This window comes from Ovis aries, chromosome 1 (genome assembly GCF_016772045.2).
Source record: "Ovis aries strain OAR_USU_Benz2616 breed Rambouillet chromosome 1, ARS-UI_Ramb_v3.0, whole genome shotgun sequence".
In the NCBI taxonomy this organism is placed as follows: domain Eukaryota; kingdom Metazoa; phylum Chordata; class Mammalia; order Artiodactyla; family Bovidae; genus Ovis; species Ovis aries.
In genome coordinates this window covers 247451016-247473919 of record NC_056054.1, presented here as the reverse complement: position 1 = coordinate 247473919, position 22904 = coordinate 247451016, and the positions used below count along the sequence as shown (strand labels likewise).

Here is a 22904-nt window from a genome sequence, read left to right as displayed (position 1 = left end):
CTTCATAGAACCGTTCCACTTCAGCTTCTTCAGCGTTACTGGTTGGGGCACAGACTTGGACTACTGTGATATTGAATGGTTACTGTGAATTACTGTGATATTGAATCAGACATTCAGTCTACTTCAATTCTTTCCCTCGTCGTTCTGTCCAGTCTGAGGCCCAACCTCCCCATGTCCCCAAGCCCAGGGAATCAGGAGAGGGTCAACTCATCAAACAGCCCTCTCCCCCAAGGATGCTGAAGCAGGAAGAGAAACCAATAGCATACTCTTTGATGACATCCAAATATACAAACAAAATAATGGGAGAATAGTCACCACTGGTTCAAATGCTTTTTTACTTTAAGGAAACAACTTTTAATACAGCAAACTGTACGTATGGCTAGGAAGATTTAAAGGACCTCTTTAAGCCAAAATATACTTGTTAGTTGAATGACAGTCATCCTTTTTGCTCAGGATAACTTTCACATTCTCTTTTTCCTGGAGGAGAGAAAAACAAGAAAAATCCCAATACACAGACTAAAACTTTGCTCTTCTTTCCCCCAAACAGCAACTAAACAAATAGATATAAGAGCCACAAATAGATACAAGATTAAGGCAGGTGACACTTGATAATTTATCCTAAAAAAATTAATTATATGGTAACAAAGCAAAGTCTGTATCTGCCTACAACTACTAGTGTGTCCTAAAAGCCAGATCAACAACTGGAGTAGAAGTTAGTAATCAGAGTGGTGTTCTTATTTTTTTGATGCTCTTTAGCAGAGTCGGACATGACTGAGCGACTGAACTGAACTGAACTGAGCTGTATAATGGATAGTATCTAGAAATATCTGTCTGGTTCACAAGATCTTTTTCCACAATAACACTTGTCTCTCTGGTCATAACTAACCAAACTACTAGTGGATATCAGCTATAGGGCTGTGCCAGAAGTCCTCTCCAAGGAGTCTGAAGTTAGAGCTGAAATAAGCAGACAGGATCTGTCAGGCTACTCGCCTCCCTTCCTTCATACTTCTCTCTCTCTTTCTCTAAACGGGCTAGTACCGTAACAAGCAGATCGAGATGCTGACTGACTGTGAACTCAGGAAGATGCTTTGCAGAGAGACACAGGGTAATGAAGCTAATGCACAGAAATACACAGAGATGACACATGAAAACTAAATACTGCTTCAATTCCTGGTAGATTTCAAGTTTCTGGACCCAGATCTTTCTGAGGGTCTGCTCAGTTTCTACGCTTGAATTCCTTGAGACATCCCTTTAGCCTTAAAATAAATTCCCTCTTGGTTTAAGGTAGCCCAAGCTGGTTTCTGTTACCTGCAATCAGAGTCCAAACTAATAATCTGGGTATAGTAATTATAATAAGTTATTGCCACAAATCCTGTAGTATTTATTTTCTGGCATAATCCTTCCCCTTAACTGGAAACAAATCCATTGGTATAATAACAATATAACTTGAAAGGAAATAGATTCAGAAATGACAGTCTTAAACAAAAGAAGAAAAAAGAATAACTTCCCCAAAACAACTTACGTCGGGAATCACCTCAAGGAGGACAGCAGGCTGCTTCTGAACAACATCTGATTGTACACATTTTTAAGGGTAAATCCAAAAGAAAAAAAAACCGAGCCAAAGAAAACAGTGATTTTTCTCAATAATGCCAAGTAACTCTCCAGCAAGCACCAAAGCAAATTTATTAACAGTACACGAAACAGGAGGGGGGTGGGTACATTTCTGGAGATAACAATTTTGCAGCTGCTGAGTCGGAGCAACCTGGCAGCGGTTTGCAACAAGGCTACTGTGGCCGTGAGACGAGCTTCAGCAGCGTTCAAGTTCACAGTCTCTTTCTTTGCAGAAACAAACACAGGTAATACATTGATGCCGGTAAACCGAACTTGATTCGTCAAAATGGTGAAGAAAATGTGCACGGAAAAAGTATAGCTTATTTTAAATACTTACATTTAAAAATTCACAAATACTTACATTTTTTGCCGTCATGTCAAACTGCATTCAATTTAAAATTCTGTAAAGCCATTAAAAAGCAAATAAAAAAACTTCGTCTTCAATAATTCTTTAAAAGAATATCCTGTTAAAGGGAAAAAGAAGGAACAGTAATGTAATAGTCATCATAATAACAAGCAACACTTATGTCATAATTACTATGTGATATTCATTGTTTTTTAATTACCTAAATTAATCCTCACAACACCACTACGAGATATGGACCATTCTAACTGTCATCAACCAGATAAAACTTGCAATTTCGTGATGTTAAATGGTACATATACACAATGGAGTATTACTCAGCGGTTAAAAAGAATTCATTTGAATCCGTTCTGATGAGATGGATGAAACTGGAGCCGATTATACAGAGTGAAGTAAGCCAGAAAGAAAAACACCAATACAGTATACTAACACATATATATGGAATTTAGGAAGATGGCAATGACGACCCTGTATGCAAGACAGGGAAAGAGACACAGATGTGTATAACGGACTTTTGGACTCAGAGGGAGAGGGAGAGGGTGGGATGATTTGGGAGAATGACATTCTAACATGTATACTATCATGTGAATTGAATCGCCAGTCTATGTCTGACGCAGGATGCAGCATGCTTGGGGCTGGTGCATGGGGATGACCCAGAAAGATGTTATGGGGAGGGAGGTGGGAGGGGGGTTCATGTATGGGAATGCGTGTAAGAATTAAAGATTTTAAAATTTAAAAATAAAAACTAAAAAATAAAAAAATAAATAAATAATTCAACCAAACCAACTCAGCTAAGAAGTGACAGAGCCTGGACTCTGAAATATTACACTATGCTGGTGTAGATGAGCCACTGAAAGCGACACCAGGGATTCTGGGAGAAACAGCCGATCCCAGCAACGGGGCAGGAAACGCATGAGATAAACCTAGAACACTTTGAGTGTCTAAAGGAAGGAATGACAGAGACATATTAAAAGCATACAGGAGACGGCTTAGCAAGTCCACAACATAAAGGGACAACTTATGCCAGTTTCAAGGGGCAATTAAGCACCTAAGTACACACTAATAACAACAGACTGTAACAGATTCTAAACCCAATGAATAAAATAATAATCCGAGAGTTCACATTTATAGAAACAAATAATAAGGAAGGGAAACATCTTCTTTGCAATACAATTCCAACTAATATGTACAAAGAAATGAAGCAGTTAGAAAATCACCAATCTGTAAACACTGTGATATTAATGGGTTAGGTAAGAATCATCAAAAGATGCTAAAATGATTAAATGCAATTTGGTGAGAAAAAGGATATTTATATAGTCTTGAAATATTGCCCTACAAGATACGTCTTACATCAAATTTTACAGTGAAGAAACCTGGCACAAACCACTACAGCCAAGGTGATGAAAGCTGCCTATGGCCAACAACAGAATAAACCAACATCATGCATCTCCCCAGGTGCACTGCGATGGACACAGTATCATCTAAATCGAATCATGAGGCAATGAGGCTGACATGCAAATTAAGACACATTCTATGAAACAATGGCCTGAGTTCTTAAAAATATTAGTTTATCATGAAAAACAAAGGAGAGCTAAAGAAACATTACAGATTCAAGACTAAAGTCATATGAAAATTACATTTAATGCATGATCTTGGACTGGGCTTTGAACCACAAAAAATAACTGCTATGAAGACCATTATTGGGGCAACTAGAGAAAGCGCAACATGGTCTGCAGACTGGAAAACTGTACTGTTTCATTTCCTGTTTCTGATCAGAGGATTGTGTTCTGTTTTTCTTTTTTTTTTTTTTAAGTGAATGGGCTTCCCTGGTGTCTCAGACAGGAAAGAATCCGCCTGCAATGCAGGAAACCCAGGTTTGACCCCTGAGTTGGGAAGATCCCCTGGAGAAGGGAATAGCTAGCTACCCATTCCAGTATTCTTGAATGGAGAACCTCATGGACAGAGGAGTCTGGCGGGCTACAGTTCATGGACTAGCAAAGAGTCGGACACAACCAAGTGATTACACTTTCACTTTTTCACTTTCCTCAACCTTAGGAAAAAATATACCAAAATATTTACTAGTGAAAGGATATGCAGAAACATACTTTCAAATGATTAATAAATGTATATAATTTGTACCTATAGAGAAAGCAGGAGTGATAAAGCACGTGTGGCAAAACGTTGACAAGCTCGTGATTCTAGGTCAGGGGCATTCAAAAGATCTTTGCCTATTTCTGCAACTTTTCTCTTATTTTAAAATTATTTCAAAATTAAACCTTTAATAGGACATTCAAAGGGAAGAATAAAACTTAACTTTAAAAAGGTCGTAAATAGTAAGGGCTTAAAGCAACAGAGGCTCCAAACGTCTGCCTCACATGGTAGAATTTGAACCTACAAGTAAAACTGCGGAGCAGGGGGTGGTGAGGAAATATTTTACCTTTCACTAGAATAGTGTGATTTTTCAATGATAAAGAAAACATATGTTTAAAAGCCCAAGTAAGACCTGAAGTACAGTTGTGATTTTTGCTTTCCCACTGTAGCAGCAGATTTGATCACATCTACCATGAGTGAATATGAGAATCAAGTTCCTACACTGGAACTGTTTCGCTTTTATCAATTATCTGTTATATACTCTTCAGTGTTACAAATATGAGATAAATGTTCCTGAAATCCCATCGCATTCACCAAACCAGCAATACGCCCAACTAAACTACTTACTACTTTCTGTCTCCCTCCCAGATGGGTTGGCCATGACATAATTCTGGTCAGTGAAATATAAGCAGTCACTGTTAGGCTGGGCTACCAGATTCAGCTAAATGCCCTTTTCCCCCCTCTCCCATTTCTTCATTTTCAGAGTATGGCTATAATGGTTACAGCTCCTTGTCTCTGAGCATCTGCTTCCTTATTATACTCAGTGTTCCATTCGGGATTATATTTCCTAAGGACTGGGTTAGTGAGTGGCACTGTTACTCACGCAAACAACAAGAAATTAACAAGGTGTTATTATTTCAATACACAAGAGGTGACAAATAAAAACATACCTTAGCTATAGTAACTGAGCTTAATAAGACAAAACATAATTTTGTTTAGTATTCCCTTTGCATCTTCTCACCAGAGGTGAGCACAAACTGTAACTTCTAAATGTTACCTAAATGATAAATGTTTGAAATAGAGCCAAAGTACATGAGTAGCTTAAGCATATGGATATTAGCATCACTGTACTTCAATCTCTTCATCTACAAAAGAGTAGTAGCACAATACATCTACTTAATTAAATGAGTCAAGACGTGGAAAATAATTTGGACACTGCCTAGCAAAAGTACTCATTAATATTAAGGAAAAAATGGCTCACTGACTTCTCATGACAAATTAAGGTTTCTTCCTCCAAAATAAACACTACATAATTCACACATAGTAGAAGTGATAAAGACCACAACATAAATCCAATTTCAAAGTAGGGCAAAAAAAAGGCATTTAATTGTGGTTAAAAAAAAAAAAACTCATCTGAAATTAACAAAGAGTCAGCAATAACTTCATTCATTAATTTATGTACCTAGTCAACATTTACTGAACACACACTATGAGCAAAATACTAATCCAGACACTAGAGAGCTCCTAATAGATGAAACAGTAAGCATAAACCTTCAAGTGTAATTTAAACTATATAAAATTACATTAAGATAAATGTTACAAAAAGACATGAGACTATGACAGAGATCTTTATTCAATTAAAAATGAAGAAGTAGGCTGCACTGGCTTTGAGTGACAGCCTATAATCTTTCAATTTAAAAATATACATTTCTAAGTATCTTTAAATTTTGTCTTTTTTTCTACACTGTCTTTAATCTAAATGTTATTTGCAACATATGACTTAAATCAAGGGCCTAGAACGTAAATAAACACAGCACCAATGTTTCAACAAACAGCTACCTTGGCAGTCCTGGCGATTGTCAAAGATTAAACCAGTTATGTGCACTGATGCATTATGTTTCATCCAGACTCAACAATTGTACACTTCTTCCTGTCACCATGTTCTTCTGTTGGTTAAAAAAATAAGTCGGATTTCTTCTTCCAGCTTCATGAGCACATTATGTCAAGCTCAAAAAGTCAGTCTCAGTGACCTCACCATCTGCCATGATCTCTTGTCAGACTCAGACAATGCAACTCCCACAGATGGTCTCAAAAAGGAAGCCCCTTTCCTTTCCAATCACAACTTAGCAGCTGTGGGCACAAAGCCTTTTAAATTGGTACAACATTAATCAAAATATAAGGAGGAAAGCAAAAATAATTATGAATACATTTACTGAACTAACGTCTCTTGAATTGAGATTTGCACTTTCTAACACTGCTGAAAGGGATGTTCCTAAAAATAAAAATTTCAGCAAAAACCACTGAAACAGAAGACAAAGCATACTTAAATGGAAGATGGTAGTAATTTTAAATATATGCTCGTTTCAAAGTTTGGAAAATATATACAACAGTAAATCAGGTAACAAATAGCAGTTATAATTCCATCTCTGAAATGCAACCACAGAGTTGCTTTTGATATAACTTTCTTCAGTATTCTTTTTGCACTCTGTTGCTGCTGCTGCTGCTAAGTCGCTTCAGTCATGTCCGACTCTGTGCGACCCCAGAGATGGCAGCCTACCAGGCTCTTCTGTCCCTGGGATTCTCCAGGCAAGAATACCAGAGTAGGTTGCCATTTCCTTCTCCAATGCATGAGAGTGAAAAGTGAAAGTGAAGTCGCTCAGTTGTGTTCGACTTCGCGATCCCATGGACTGCAGCCCACCAGGTTCTTGATAAAGGAGATTAATTAGAAGATATTTTCATAGGAAGTGACAATATATAACTTTTTTCTTAGGTGATGAGCATATCTATCTAAGTGATTCACATATATTCTCTCATTCAATTCATACTGCAACTCTATCAGATAAATGTTAGTACTGTTCACATTTTACAAATAACAAAACTAAGCTTTAAAAAGTTGAATTAATTTGCCCAGTTAACCAGGTGTGCAAATGGCAATGCCAGAATATCAACCCAGGATCTCAGCCCAGTGGACGTATTTTAAACTACTATGCTACTTTATAAAATATATTTTACCTTGAAAACATGACAAAATAAATAATTATCACAATAAATCCGTATATAGAAGGATAACTTACTTTACCAAAACAATTCTTTTCTTACAGAACAAATCATATATCATTGGGTCGAGTTTTTCCCTTTTTTTAAAGGTTCTATTTCTAAATTTCAATATGAAATCTACAATTCTTTATTCTTCTGATTGGGTAGTAAACTTCCTCCCTTTTACAGCTACAGAATGTTCCTTTACGTCGTTTACACCGTAACTTACACCACCAGTCCTCTGCTGGCGGACAATCAGATTTCCTACATTTTTATACCGGTGACAGTAATCACGCTGTAATGACCCAGTCCTCAGTGTCCCCTCTGCTCTCTGCCCACTTCCTCAGCTCTGTGCTGAGCCACTTTCCCATACCCTTCTCTCATCCACGTCCACTGGCCTTCCTCCTCAAAGGCACGCTCCTCCTGTCTCTGAGCCTCTGCCTGCTAGTTCTCTCTGCCTGGAGTTTTTCCCAGGCATTAAGTCTCCTTCCTTCAGATCTCTCTCAAATGTCACTTTCTCTGGGCAACTGTAATTCTCCCACTACAGAGACCAGGTTAGGGGGTCTCTACTTAACAATGCTCTCCTACCTTCTGCTTCCCAAGGACGCATCTGGTTGTCATTACCTATTTATTTGTGTGATAATCAGATTGCGGGCCATCTCTGCAACTAAAGGGTGAATCACAGGAGGGCAGGAACCCTCTGTCTTTTCACTTATCACACAGCCAGTGTCTGACACCTGGTTGGAACCCAAGAAATATTTGTTTTGTGTTTGCTTTTTAAGTAATATTCTACCCAGTGCTCTGCGGTGATCTAAATGGGAATGCAATCTAAAAAAGAGGGGATACACACACACACACACACACACACACACACGGCTGATTCACTTTGCTGTACAGCAGAAAACAACACAACATTGTAAAGCAACTACACACCAATAAAAAATTAACAATAAAAGAATCATAAGTTTCAAAAAAGTAATACTCATTAAATTATGTACTCGATATTTTATTTTTCATGCTTATAAAAATATGTTAATCTCATTTAATATGATTTGGCAGCAGAAAATGAAAAGACACAAACACTGAGCACGTTCACACATCCAAAACAGCAGAATGTTGGGTGTCACTTTCCTATGATGAAGTGTTTTGGGGGTTGGGCATTATACCTGTGTTCATTAACTCCAAAAAATGCTATGGGAAAAGTTTTCATAATAGAATATATTTAATTTCACCGATGTTGAAGGTGAAAGGAACAGTAGCCAAGAGGGAAATTTAAAAAGCTGCCCTTCTAAGGAACCATCAACATCTTACACTTAAAAAAAAAAAAGATAATTGCTTTAATGCTCATTATTCACTTTTCAAATTGGGGTACAGTTGCTTTACAATGCTGTGTTAGTCTCCTCTGCACAACAAAGTGAATCAGCTATATGTACGCATACATCTTTCCCTCTTGGACCTCCTTCACAACCCGCATCATTGCTTTTTTTTTTTTTAATTGAAAAAAAAAACAAAAATTCTGTCTGGGTGTACATAAGCTTTTACCCAGGACTCTCCACAACAGTAAAAACTGGTTAACACGACAAGCAATCAATAACAACTTTTAACAGCTTCTACATATGTGTGGGGAAATACTGAATAGTGTTAATCTGAGCACTACTCATTTGGTTCACTTATTCAACAAATACTGACAGCCTGCTGCAGGTCAAACCATAGGCTGAGCATTAAAGATGCTTCGAGAAACAATGACAGTCTCTGCCTTCATGGAGCCTACATTTTGACTCTAAAGGCAGACATTCAGCAATGAACTCCCCAGCTAACTACGTAATGACAATATACGAGAAGCAGCGCTACAGAAACAAAGACACAAAGGAAGCATGTGCACTCAGGGTCTGGAACTCTGGCGGTTTTGGAGAAGATTGCTCTGTGGAAGTCTGAACTAAGCTCAAAAGACAAATGGAAGAAGCCAATGGCAGAGAAGGGGACTCACAGCCAGAGGGGGCAAACATTACAGGAAAATGCTCAGAGGAAGAAAAACACATGGCTAGTTCGAGGAGCTGAAGGGAGACCTATGTACCTGAAAACAAAGGGCAAGACGGAACAAGATGGAGAGATACGGCTGGAAGCACAATCATGCAGGATATTACTTTTTCTTTTCTTTTTAATTAAATTAGTGGGAAGCCAGACTTCCATGGTGGTTAAGAATTCACCTGCCAATGCTGGGGACACAGGGTCAAACCCTGGTCTGGGAGGGTCCCAAATACTGCAGAGCAACTAAGCATGTGTTCCACAAGACGAGAAGCCACCGCAGTGAAAAGCCTGTGCGCTAGAACTAAAGAGTAGCCCCCGCTCACAGCAGCTAGAGAAAGCCAAGCAGAGCAGCAAAGACCCAGTGCGGCCTGAAATAAACACAAACATAAATTAATGGAAGCCTTGGAAAACTTTTAAGAGCTAAAACATCTGAACCGGGGATATTAAGTTACATTTACTAAAGGTTAAGTAAAAATTATGTGCTTTCTAATTTTTATAAACCGGCAATATCACATATGACAATCTATAATTCTTTGGAAACCGAAATACTCATTTCTTGACTATGCCTGGTAAGTATATATTTATCATCCACCAATTATCTAACAAGCACCTTATTCTGCTGGAATAAAACTCAAAGTTCAGAAAGAAGCAAAAAAAAAAGTCCACGGCTCTCAAATTAGCTTTTACGAACCTAGTAGGACATAGGCCTTGCTTCACCTGCTTGATTTTATTTCACATAAAATTCCTATTAAATTTGCTTATCTCAATTTTCAAGCTTCAAGCCAACTATACTCAGTAGAAAGGATGCACATAACAGGGACAAATGGGCTAGGCCTATAGACAAGTACATTAAGTAATTGACAGCTGGCAGATTAATACTACGGAAAAGTGGACATATTATTACATTTTGACAAGTAGATTCACTGAAACAGAATCCCTTCCTCATTCCCTGGCAAAACTGAATTAATGATATGTTCTTATACAAGCTTCCACAATAAAACCAAAGGGATACTTTTGTTTCAAATATTTTCACAGGTAACATTTATTATTTGTTCTTAATTACCGAAAGCAAAAGTCTAAGACAACTTATTTCTGCCCTGTCCAAAGAAGCAACATCAGAGATTACCTAAATTTAGAACAACATTACGTTTCAAGATCCTGCCAAAAATCTAACAGAAAAGCTCTTTAATCAAGTGGTGTACTAGCCAAATTTTAAACCATTACTCAGTTTATGCACAATGACTGCATGGATTAGATCCATGTTACCAATTTGCTCTTTAGCAAAGCCCTGTTTCCAGATAACTGTAGCTCCAGATAAGCAATACAACTGTTAATATGTATCCTTAACTTGATACATCATAACAGGCTAGATGACGTTTTAAAACATCATTTGGGAATTCATGTAATTTGCAGCATTGTACAAAAACTACGTCAGCAAAAATGTTCAACTCACCCAAGAGACCTAAGAAAAGAAAAATGTGGCCAAACAAAAAGAAGCAACTGGTGAAGAAAACAGCAGTTTCTAAACCCTTTTTTTTTTTTTAAGTTTTTCTTTCTTACATGTATTTGTGCTGATTCCCCTAAAAAACGCAATGTTTTTTCCTAAATGTTTACCAATCCCATTTTACTTTATCTTTTGGCCATGACACAGCATGATCTTAGTTCCTCAACCTACTGGCATTAGGGTGAGCCCTAACCCAATATGACTCCTGTTCTTAAAAGAGAAAAGATAAAAGACACAAAAGGAAGTTGGCCAGATGAAGAGAGAGGTAAAGACTGGATGCATGCTGCCACAGTTGAGAAATGCAGGGATATCAGAAGCTGAAAAAGGCAAGGAAGGCTCCTTCCTTTGGCATCAGAGGGAGGTGGTCCTACCAACACCTCGACTCAGACATCTAGTGTGCAGAACAGTGCGAGAATCAATTCCTGTTACTATAAGCCACCCAGTGTGTGGCAGTTTGTTATGGCAGCCCTAAAAAACTAATATAATAGGTTTTACGCATTTACTGTTGTAGTTATTCCTAGAGTTTTTGTTTGGTTGGTTTTAGGGATTTTTTAATCTGATTTTTATTCTGGCTCTCCATATCATCCAAGCTTTCTGTACATATGGATTTCTTTTGGTTAATTTTATACAGCACAATATAACTGAATTTTCTTAAAAAAAAAAAAATTTTTTTTTTTTCGTTGGCTGCAACCAGCTCTTAGTTGCACGATGTGGGATCTAGTTCCCTGACCAGGAATCAAACCCCAACTCCCTGCACTGGGAGCACAGAGGACCCCATGCAAATCCCCTGCATTAACCACTGGACCACTAGGGAAGTCCCTGGATTCTCTTTTTGTCTGTAGTAGTTTTTCACTTGACTCTTCTGGGTTTTTCAGATATACAACCATATGAAAATAGGGACTGTTTCAAGTCTGCACAACAACAGAATAAGCCATCACTCTCTCAGAGCAGAAATCTCTCCCTCAACCTCCCACACAGATATAGAATAAACAAGGAGAATAAATAAAACCACAACAGAACCCATGCCTCAACCTTATCATTACCAGAAGACAGAGATCACAAAAACATTCAAATTACCTATAAGTAGAGGGAAAAAAGAAATACATTTCATAAGAAATCCAACTGCCTACCTTCTGCAAGCCTGTGGATGCAGAGAGTAAGAGGAGGTAAAAAAGAATCCACGAAAAACAGCACACTCGACCAGGGGACTTAGAGGAAGCACAAACAAAATGACCCCAAGGAAGAGCAAAACAATAAGAGCAAACACAGTGAACACAAGTTAGGACTTGATAGTTCACAGCGCTAGTGATGTGGAAGCATCTACAAACTTCTGGATCAACTGTGGTACCCTCTGAGAAACCGCTTCTGGAGGAGTATTAGGTATAGAGATGCAAGAGAAGAAAGAGATGGTATCTCTTGGAGACAAAGAAATGAGTGGAAAGATGGGAGTAAGAGGCAGGAAATTAAGGACCCTGCAGAAAGGAAATGGAAACAACACATACCAAGACTTTCTCTACCCTTCTTCCTGATCAACACCCCAAGTTCCTAAAAGATACTGAGAAGGAAAGGGAAGAGTGACAATAGAACTCTCAAACAAGGAACTCTATCCACAAAATGAAGATACCACAACACACAAAGTGCTAGAAAAAGTCAGAAAAACACAAATGAAAGCTTTCATGTTGATGGTTTTCTCCCTACAAATCAACTATGAAGTTGGAAAAAATTGTAACATCCATCTACTTTTGAATTCAGTTCAGTTCAGTTGAGTTGCTCAGTCGTGTCCAACTCTTTTCAAACCCATGGACTGCAGCACACCAGGCTTCCCTGTCTGTCACCACCTCCCAGAGCTTGCTCAAACTCATGTCCATTGAGTCAGTGATGCCATTCAACCATCTCATCCTCTATCGTCCCCTTCTCCTCCTGCCTTCAATCTTTCCCAGCATCAGGGACTTTTCCAAGGAGTCAGTTCTTGGCATCAGGTGGCCAAAGTACTGGAGTTTCAGCTTCAGCATCAGTCCTTCCAGTGAATATTCAGGACTGATTTCCTTTAGGATGGACTGGTTGAATCTCCTTGCTGTCCAAGAGACTCTCAAAAGTCTTCTTCAACACCACACTTCAAATCATCAATTCTATTGTGCTCAGCTTTCTTTATACTCCAACTCTCACATCTATACATGACTACTGGAAAAACCATACCTTTGACTAGACGGACCTTGGTCAGCAAAGTAATGTGTTTGCTTTTTAATATGCTATCTAGTTTGGTCATAGCTTTTCTTTCAAGGAGCAAGCATCTTTTAATTTCATGCCTACAGTCACCATCTGCAGTGATTTTGGAGCCCCCAAAAATAAAGTCTGTAACTGTCTTCATTGTTTCCCCATCTATTTGCCATGAAGTGATGGGACTGGATGCCATGATCTTCATTTTCTGAATGTTGAGTTTTAAGCCAGCTTTTTCACTCTCCTCTTTCCCTTTCATCAAGAGGTTCTTTAGTTCTTCGCTTTCTGCCGTAAGGGTGGTGTCATCTGCGTATCTGAGGTTATTAATCAAAAAAGATTTTACAGATGTTAAAAAAAAGTCCCTAAGTCAGAAATAAAAAAAAACTAAGTATCAAAACAGACAAAACCAAAGATAGGGATGTAATGAAGTTCATGGTAAATATCATTAACACCGCTGTATATTATATATGCAAGTTGTCAAGAGAGTAAATCCTAAGACTTCTCATCACAAGGAAAGTACTTTAAAAAATCTTTTTTATATTTCCTTAACATTGTATCTATATGAGATGATGGATGACTATATAAGACTAAACTTCCTGTGGTAATCACTTCATGATGTACGTAAGTCAAACCATTTTGCTGTGTACCTTAAACTTATACAGCAGTGTATGTTAATTACATCTCAATAAAACTGGAATAAAAAATGGCAAAGATATTAAATACAGTTGACTATAGTGCAGGAAAAATCATCACATAAAATCATTGAAAAATGAAAGCTAAATTATATGGCACACGGAGGGGGACAGATTTTAATGAAAACTAATAAATGATGTTGAAGGAAAGGAGAAAAACAATAAAGAGAATAAAAATGAAACTAAGAAACAAAATAATCAGAGAGAAACTGGCTGACGAGATGACAGGCAAAAGCGACAGATCACCACTGGCATCCCTGACGAAGAAACTCAAAACAATGCATCAGGACTAAAACTATGAAACAAGAAAACTTTCCAGAAATAAAAGACCTGAATCCACATGCTTAAAAGGCCTACCAGATACTTAGGAAAATTGACCCAGAATGAGCAACTATAACACATATCCTTGTAACACTGTTTAAAGGAAAAAAGAAAAAAAACAAAACACTCTGGCACATTCTGACAAAAAGATAAATAATCTACAAAGGCAAGAGAAGTAGACCATACCAAAAGACTCAAAAATAACATATAAAGCAAGAAAACAATATTTTCAAGAAATATGAAGAAAATAAAATGTAAACCAAGGATATTATATCCTGCCAAACTGTACTTCAAGTTCCAGGGACATCAAAAAACAACCTTGGGGATAAGCTCCTTGATACTGGTCTTGGCAATAATTTTTTCGACCTGATGCCAAAAGCAAAGGCAACAAAAGCAAAAATAAACATGTGTGACTATATCAGACTAAAAACTTTACAAAGCAAAGGAAATCATCATTTTGCAAATCATTTATCTGGTAAGTTAATATCTAAAATATATAAAGAACACACACAATTCAGGGACTTTCCTGGTGGTCCACTGGTTAAGAATCTGCCTTGCGATGCAGAGGGCACAGGTTCAATTCCTGGTCAGGGAAGTAAGATTCCCACATGCCTCAGAGCAACTAAGCCCAGGTGTCACAACTAGAAAGTCTGTGTGCTGCAACGAGATCCTCACAATGCAACAAAGACCCTGACTGCTGCAACTAAGACCGCACAGAATCAAATTTTAAAAAAAAGAACTCATACAATAGCCAAAAAAAAACTAAGTAACCAGATTAAAAAACGGGCAAAGACGACACACAAATGATCAAGAGGTATACAAAAAGTTGCTCAACAATACCAGACATCAAGGAAATGCAAATCAAAACCAAAATGAGGTATCAGCTCACACGTGTTACAACACCTACTATCTAAGTGTTGGCAAGGATGTAGAGAAAAGAGAACCCTCATGTACTGTTGAAGGGAATGTAAATTGGTGCAGTCCCTATGGAAAACTCCATGAAGGTTCCACAAAAAAATTAAAAACAGAACTACTGTATGATCCAGCAATTCCACTTCTGGGTATGTGTCTGAAGGAAGCAAAATAACTCTCTCAAAGAGATTATCTGCACCCCCATGTTCACTGCAGCATTATTTATAACAACCAAGACATAGAAACAAACTAAGGGGGCACTAAGGGATGAATAGAGAAATAAAACCTGCCACAGACACAGTGGAATATCAATTCAGTTCAGTTCAGTCGCTCAGTCGTGTCCGACTCTTTGCGACCCCGTGAATCACAGCACGCCAGGCCTCCCTCTCCATCACCAACTCTTGGAGTTCACTCAGACTCATGTCCATCGAGTCGGTGATACCATCCAGCCATCTCATCCTCTGTCATCCCCTTTTCCTCCTGTCCCCAATCCCTCCCAGCATCAGAGTCTTCTCCAATGAGTCAACTGTTCGCATGAGGTGGCCAAAGTACTGGAGTTTCAGCTTTAGCATCATTCCTTCCAAAGAACACCCAGGACTGATCTCCTTTAGGATGGACTGGTTGGATCTCCTTGCAGTCCAAGGGAGTCTCAAGAGTCTTCTACAACATCACAGTTTAAAAGCATTAATGGAATATCATTCAACTACAAAAAAGAAAGAACTCCTGTCATTCGCAATAACACAGATGCCCCGTGAGGGTATTATCCTAAGCAAAATAAATCAGAGAAAAGCAAATGCTGTACGATCTCACTTACATATCGAATCTTAAAAAACTGGACTCAGAAAGAGAGAGCAGACTAATGGCTGCTGGAGGACAGTGGGAAGGGGGAAATTGGGTGAAGGTGGTCAAAGGCACAAACTTCTAATTGTAAGACAAACAAGCTCCAGGATATAACACGCTGCATGGTGACTACAGTTAACACTCTGCATATCTGAAATTTGCTTAAAGTCCTCATCACAAGAATTACATGTTTTTACTTATGTGAACTGATAAACTAAACTGATATGTGGTCGTCATTTTGCAACATAAACTTGTATATCGTGCACCATTACACTCTCACAATGTTATATGTCGATTCAGATCACTTCAGTTCAGTTGCTCAGTCGTGTCTGACTCTTCATGACCCCATGGACCACAGCATGCCAGGCCTCCTTGTCCATCAACAACTCCCAGAGTCTACTCAAACTCATCTCCATTCAGTCGGTGATGCCATCCAACCATCTCATCCTCTGTCGTCCCATTCTCCTGCCTTCAATCTTTCCCAGTATCAGGATCTTTTCCAATGAGTCAGACTTATCACACTGATTGATCTGCATATATCAAAGAATCCTTCCATGCCTGGAATAAATCCAACTTGATCCTGGTGTATGAGATTTTTGATGTGTTGCTGAATTCTGTTTGCTAAAATTTTGTTAAAGATTTTTTCATCTATGTTCATCAGGGATATTATATTGGCCTAGTTTTCTTTTCTGTGTGTTGTCTTTGTCTAGTTTTGGTATCAGGGTGATGGTGGCCTTGTAGACTGAGTTTGGAAGTGTTCCTACCTCCGCAGTTTTCTAAGAGTTTAAGAAGGATAGGCATTTGCTCTTCTCTAAATGTTTGACAGAATTCTCCTGTGAAGCCATCTGGTCCTGGGCTTTTGTTTTTTGGGAGATTTTTGATCACAGCTTCAATTTCAGTACTTGTAACTGGGTTGTTCACAATTTGTATTTCTTCCTGGTTCAGTCTCGGAAGGCTGAGTGTTTCTAAGAATCTGCCCATTTCTTCCAGGTTATCCATTTTATTGCCATATAGTTGTTCATAATAGTCTCTTATGATCCTTTGTATTCCTGCATTATCTGCTATAATCTCTCCTTTATCATTTCTAATTTTGTTGATTTGAATCTTCTCTCTTTTTACTTAATAAGTCTGGCTAAAAGTTTGCCAATTATGAAAATGTCAGTTGTGAAACAAAACACTTCACAATTCATATGGAAACATAAAAGACCCTGAATAGCCAAAGCAGTCTTGAGAAAGAAGAATGGAGCTGGAGGAATCAACCTTCCTGACCAGATTATACTACAGAGCTACAGTCATCAAGATGGCATGATACCCGTACAAAAACAGAAATATAGACCAACAGAACAACATAGAAAGCCCAGAAATAAACCTACGCGCCGATGGTGCCTTATTTTTGACAAAGGAGGCGAAAATATACAATGGGGCAAAGAGAGCCTCTTCAATAAATGGTGTTGGGAAAACTGGACAGCTATATGCAAAAGAATAAAAATAGAACACTTTCTAGCACCATACACAAAGATAAACTCAAAATGTATTAAACACCTAAATGTAAGACCAGAAACTACAAAACTCTTAGAGGAAAACATAGGCAGAACACTTGACATAAAGTAAGATTCTCTATGACCCACCTTCTACAGTAAAGGAAATAAAAACAGAAGTAAACAAGTGGGAACTGATTAAACTTCAAAGCTTTTGCACAGCAAAAGAAACTATAACCAAGGTGAACAGACAACTCTCAGAATGGGAGAAAAGGATAGCAAATGAAACAACTGACGAAGGATTATTTTCCAAAATATACAAGCAGCTCATACAACTCAATACCAGAAAAACAAACAACCCAATCAAAAAGTGGGAAAGAGAACTAAACAGACATCTCTCCAAAGAAGACATACAGATGGCTAACAAACACATGAAAAGATGTTTGCTGAACATCGCTCGTTATTAGAGAAATGGAAATCAAAACTACAATGAGCTATCACTTCACACTGGTCAGAATGGCCATCATCAAAAAGTCTACAAACAATAAATGCTGGAGAGGGTGTGGAGAAAAGGAAATGCTCTTGCTCTGTTGGTGAGGATGTAAATTGATACAGCCACTATGGAAGATGGTATAGATTCCTTAAAAAACTAGGAATAAAACCACCATATGACCCAGCAATCCCACTCCTAGGCATACACCATGAGGAAATCAAAATTGAAAAAGACACAGGCATCCCATTGTTCACTACAGCACCATTTACAATAGCTAGAACATGGAAGCAAACTAAATGTCCATCGACAGATGAATGGATAAAGAAGTTGTGGTACATATACACAATGGAATATCACTGAGCCGTGAAATTAAAAGATGGTTGCTCCTTGAACAACAAGTTATGACCAACCCAGACAGCATATTAAAAAGCACAGACATAACTTTGCCAACAAAGGTCTGCCTAGTCAAAGCTAGTTTTTCCAGTAGTCATGTATGGATGTGAGAGTTGGACTGTGAAGAAAGCTGAGCACCAAAGAATTGATGCTTTTGAACTGTGGTATTGGAGAAGACTCTTGAGAGTCCCTTGGACTGCAAGGAAATCCAATCAGTACATCCTAAAGGCAATCAGTCCTGAATATTCACTGGAAGGACTGATACTGAAGCTGAAACTTCAATATTTTGGCCACCTGATGCGAAGAACTGACTCACTGGAAAAAAACCTGATGCTGGGAAAGATTGAAGGCGAGAGAAGAAGGGGATGACAGAGGATGAGATGGCTGGATGGCATCACCGACTGCATGGACATGAGTTTGAGAAAGCTCCAGGAGTTGGTGATGGACAGGGAAGCCTGGCATGCTGCAGTCCATGGGGTCCCAAAGTCGGACATGACTGCTTGACTGATCTGAATGGAACTGAATAGCCATAAAAAGGAAAGCATTTCAGTCAGTTCTAATGAGGTAGATGAACCTAGAACCTATTACGCAGAGTGAAGTTAGTCAGAAAGAGAAAGATAAATATCGTATTCTAATGCATATGTATAGAATCTAGAAAAATGATACTGAAAAATTTATTTGCAGGGCAACAATGGAGAAACAGACAAAGAGAATAGACTTATGGACATGGGGAGAAGGGAGGAGAGGGTGAGATGTAAGAAAGAGTAACATGGAAACTTATATTACCATATGTAAAATATAGTCAACGGGAATTTGCTTTATGGCTCAGGAAACTCTAACAAGGGCTCTCTATCAACCTAGAGGGGTGGGATGGGGACGGAGGTTTAAAAGGGAGGAGATATATATATACCTATGGCTGATTCATGTTGAGGTTTGACAGAAAACAACAAAATTCTGTAAAGCAATTATTGTTTAATAAAAAAATTAATTTTTTAAATAAATAAAATAAAGATACAAATGTCCCCAGATATCAAAACAAGTGCTTAAAAAAACAAAGATAACATATAAATAGAGAAAGATAGTAAATACAACATACTAACCGAAGCATTGACAAACAGCACACAGCATTACAAGGCACAGAATATACTGCATGTACACTCTACAAAGCTGACTTAATGAAGGCTTACTTACACAATTCGCTATCCATCTGAAAGAAACTACCAACCTGTCTTAAACTCATTCCTTTGAAAACAAGAGAGGAGGCACAATGACCAGCATGCAGGAAGTTTCCTGGGAAGAGCTCTTAGGAGAAACACCTGGAAGGAAGTGAAGGAAGCTGAGGTGAGAATGGGGAGAAACTGGCCCAATGAGGGTACAGTGAGAGCCTCAGGTAATGCTCATGGAGCTCCAGAGCTGGCATTGTCTCTAAAGGAGTTGTCCAGAGTTGTCCCTAACAGAAGCGAGTTTGCTTGGAGACTATATCCCTGCCTCACTCAGTTAGCTCTCAGAGGATGCCTCTTAGACAGAGTGTAATCTTGGCCAACAGCAATTCCCAGTAAGGAATGCAGCTGTAAGCAACCAGCCTGTGTAGGTGGAACACATGTAGCTCGGTGGGGAAGAGAAGGTCTATCAGAGTACTGTAACAACCACAACATCATATAGCAATAAAAATCCATTAACAGGCTACAATGAGGATAAACCTTGCAAATGTAGCAACAGGTTAAAAAGTACATACGCAACATGATTATATTTACATAAGTTAGTTAGTCCAATTGCTCAGTCATGTCCAACTCTTTGTGCCCCTGAAGCACAGCACGCCAAGCCTCCCTGTCCATCACCAACTCCCAGAGTTGACCCAAACCCATGTCCACTGAGTCAGTGATGCCATCCAGCCATCTCATCCTCTGTCGTCCCCTTTCCTCCTGCCCTCAAACTTTCCCAGCATTAGGGTCTTTTCAAGTGAGTCAGCTCTTCGCATCCAGTGGCCAAAGTTTTGGAGTTTCAGCTTCAGCATTAGTCCTTCCAATGTATGCTGCTAAGTCGCTTCAGTCGTGTCCGACCCTGTGCGACCCCATAGATGGCAGTCGAACTGGCTCCCCCGTCCGCGGGACTCTCAAGGCAAGAACACTGGAGTGGGTTGCCATTTCCTTCTCCAATGCATGAAAGTGAAAAGTGAAAGTCAAGTTGCTCAGTCGTGTCTGACTCTTAGCGACCCCATGGACTGCAGCCTACCAGGCTCCTCCGTCCATGGGATTTTCCAGGCAAGAGTATTGGAATGTGTTGCCATTGCCTTCTCCATTCCAATGAATACTCAGGACTGATTTCCTTTAGGATGGACTGGTTGGATCTCCTTGCAGTTCAAGAGACCCTCAAGAGTCTTCTCCAACACCACAGTTCAAAAGCATCAATTCTTCAGCTCTCAGTCTTCTTTAAGTCCAACTCTCACATCCATACATGACCAGTGGAAAAACCATAGCCTTGACTAGACGGACCTTTGTTAACAAAGTAATGTCTGCTTTTCAATATGCTGTCTAGGTTGGGCATAACTTTCCTTCCAAGGAGTAAGCATCTTTTAATTTCATGGCTGCAATCACCATCTGCAGTGATTTTGGAGCCCATAACAATAAAGTCTGACACTGATTCCACTGTTTCCTCATCTATTTCCCATGAAGTGATGGGACCAGATGACATGATTTTAGTTTCCCCAACGTTGAGCTTTAAGTCAACTTTTTCACTCTCCTCTTTCACCTTCATCAAGAGGCTCTTTAGTTCCTCTTCACTTTCTGCCATAAGGGTGGTGTCATCTGCATATCTGAGGTTATTGATATCTCTCCCAGCAGTCTTGATTCCAGCCTGTGCTTCATCCAGCCCAGCGTTTCTCATGATGTACTCTGCATAGAAGTTAAATAAGCAGGGTGACAATATACAGCCTTGACGTACTCCTTTTCCTATTTGGAACCAGTCTGTTGTTCCATGTCCAGTTCTAACTGTTGCTTCCTGACCTGCATACAGGTTTCTCAAGAGGCAGGTCGGGTGGTCTGGTACTCTCATCTCTTGAAGAATTTTCCACAGTTTATTGTGATCCACACAGTCAAAGGCTTTGGCACAGTCAATAAAGCAGAAGTATATGTTTTCTGGAACTCTCTTGCTTTTTTGATGATCCAATGGATGTTGGCAATTTGATCTCTGGCTCCTCTGCCTTTTCTAAAACCAGCTTGAACATCTGGAAGTTCACAGTTCATGGATTGTTGAAGCCTGGCTTGAAGAATCTTGAGCATTACTTCATTAGCGTGTGGGATGAGTGCAATCGTGCGGTAGTTTGAGCATTCTTTGGCACTGCTTTTCTTTGGGATTGGGATAAAAACTGACCTTTTCCAGTCCTGTGGCCACTGCTGAGTTTTCCAAATTGGCTGGCGTACTGAGTGCAGCACTTTCACAGCATCATCTTTTAGGATATGAAACAGTTAAACTGGAATTCCATCACCTCCACTAGCTTTGTTCATAGTGATGCTTCCTAAGGCCTACTTGACTTCACATTCCGCGATGTCTGGGTCTAGGTGAGTGATCACACATAGATCACATCGTGATTATCTTGGTCGTGAAGATCTTTTTTGTACAGTTCTTGGGTGTATTCTTGCCACCTCTTCTTAATATCTTCTGCTTCTGATAGATCCCTATCATTTCTGTCCTTTATCAAGCCCATCTTTGCATGAAATGTTCCCTTGGTATCTCTAATTTTCCATGCAAAAAAATGCATAGTGCCTGAAAGAATAAAAACGTAAGATGCACACAGAAATTAACACACACAACACCGAATTTCTCTTCTCTGTGCAAAAGATGGAAAGCATTTAAGCTAAGGAACAAAGGTTTCAGCTACATGTCAGACTGTATAAGCAGAATTACCAGATATGAAGGGGGTTTATTATATTATTCCACATACTATTTAAATACCTCAGGTACAGCCCCTTCCCCGACGGCCCCCAATAAATATGTGAAAACCAAAAAAAAAAAAAAAAAATCTCAGGTAAGGCAAACATTTAAGTAAAAAAAAAGAAAATAAAGAGTAATAATCTAACACCTACGTCCTTTAAAACAATAATCAAATACACAGTATTTAAACAAATACACAGCATAGGAAAAGATAAACAGGGAAAATTAACACCAAGTCAGATAAAACTGAAAAAAACGTAAGAGCGCCTTTTTAGCCTGGGAGCAGATAAACTGAGGACCTGGACAAAATGAGTTACCAAAAACTATCTCCAGAAGAGGCAGAAAATCTAAGCTGACAAGTTACTACAGAAAAAAATTAATTGGTCAAAAGGTTTCCCATTTAAAGAGCAACTGGGGAATACTCTTACAAATAAGTTCTATCCATAAGAATACAGTTTAATTATTATTAATAATTAACTATTAATGCCTTTAAAGCAAATACTAAACTATACTTTTAAAGGATATGATAAGATTTAAGATGCATTCATTATACAGCTTTGGTAAACTCTCATTATCAACACCAAATAGCAGAAAAATGATCAATACTTGGGAAGATTATATTTTAATAAGAATGCATACAGAATTTTATCACATGCCCTTTCAGCACTTATGGATATATTTCTCATCAGGTATCATTAAAGAAACAGTCCGTTTAAAGAATAAGAAGGAATAACGTTTATTCTTACCACTCACCACTATTATTGAACATTGTACTATGGATATCAGCCAATGCAACCACACAGAAGAATAACAGATGTATATACAGTGACTGAAGAGATAAAGTTATCATTAGTTACAGATGATCTGACTGTTAACAGAGAAGCCCCAAATAATCAACTGGAAAGATCTTTCAAACAAGTGATAAAGCAGATTGCAAAATTCATGCTCAGAAATTAACAGCTTTCTTATGCATAAAAAATATGCCTTCTGATAA

At 38.7% G+C, this 22904-nt stretch overlaps 1 protein-coding gene across 9 annotated transcripts in view; it reads right to left on the bottom strand.

Annotated features, from left to right (window-relative positions):
- The window catches only part of TFDP2 (transcription factor Dp-2), a 203486-nt gene that overhangs the window by 148164 nt on the left and 32418 nt on the right, over positions 1-22904 (bottom strand). For 5 of the 9 annotated variants that reach the window (XM_060394981.1, XM_060395006.1, XM_027959713.2 and 2 more), the window contains one exon: positions 1973-2075. The exons of 1 other annotated variant lie outside the window; for it this stretch is intronic. In XM_060394981.1, coding sequence (XP_060250964.1) covers positions 1973-1999 — 27 coding nt within the window. In that variant the 5' untranslated portion in view covers positions 2000-2075. Of the gene's footprint in view, positions 1-1972; positions 2076-5905; positions 6910-19205; positions 19297-22904 lie in introns of those variants that run through there. 3 more of the 9 variants (XM_042236073.1, XM_042236079.1, XM_060394976.1) reach the window with 2 other exon arrangements.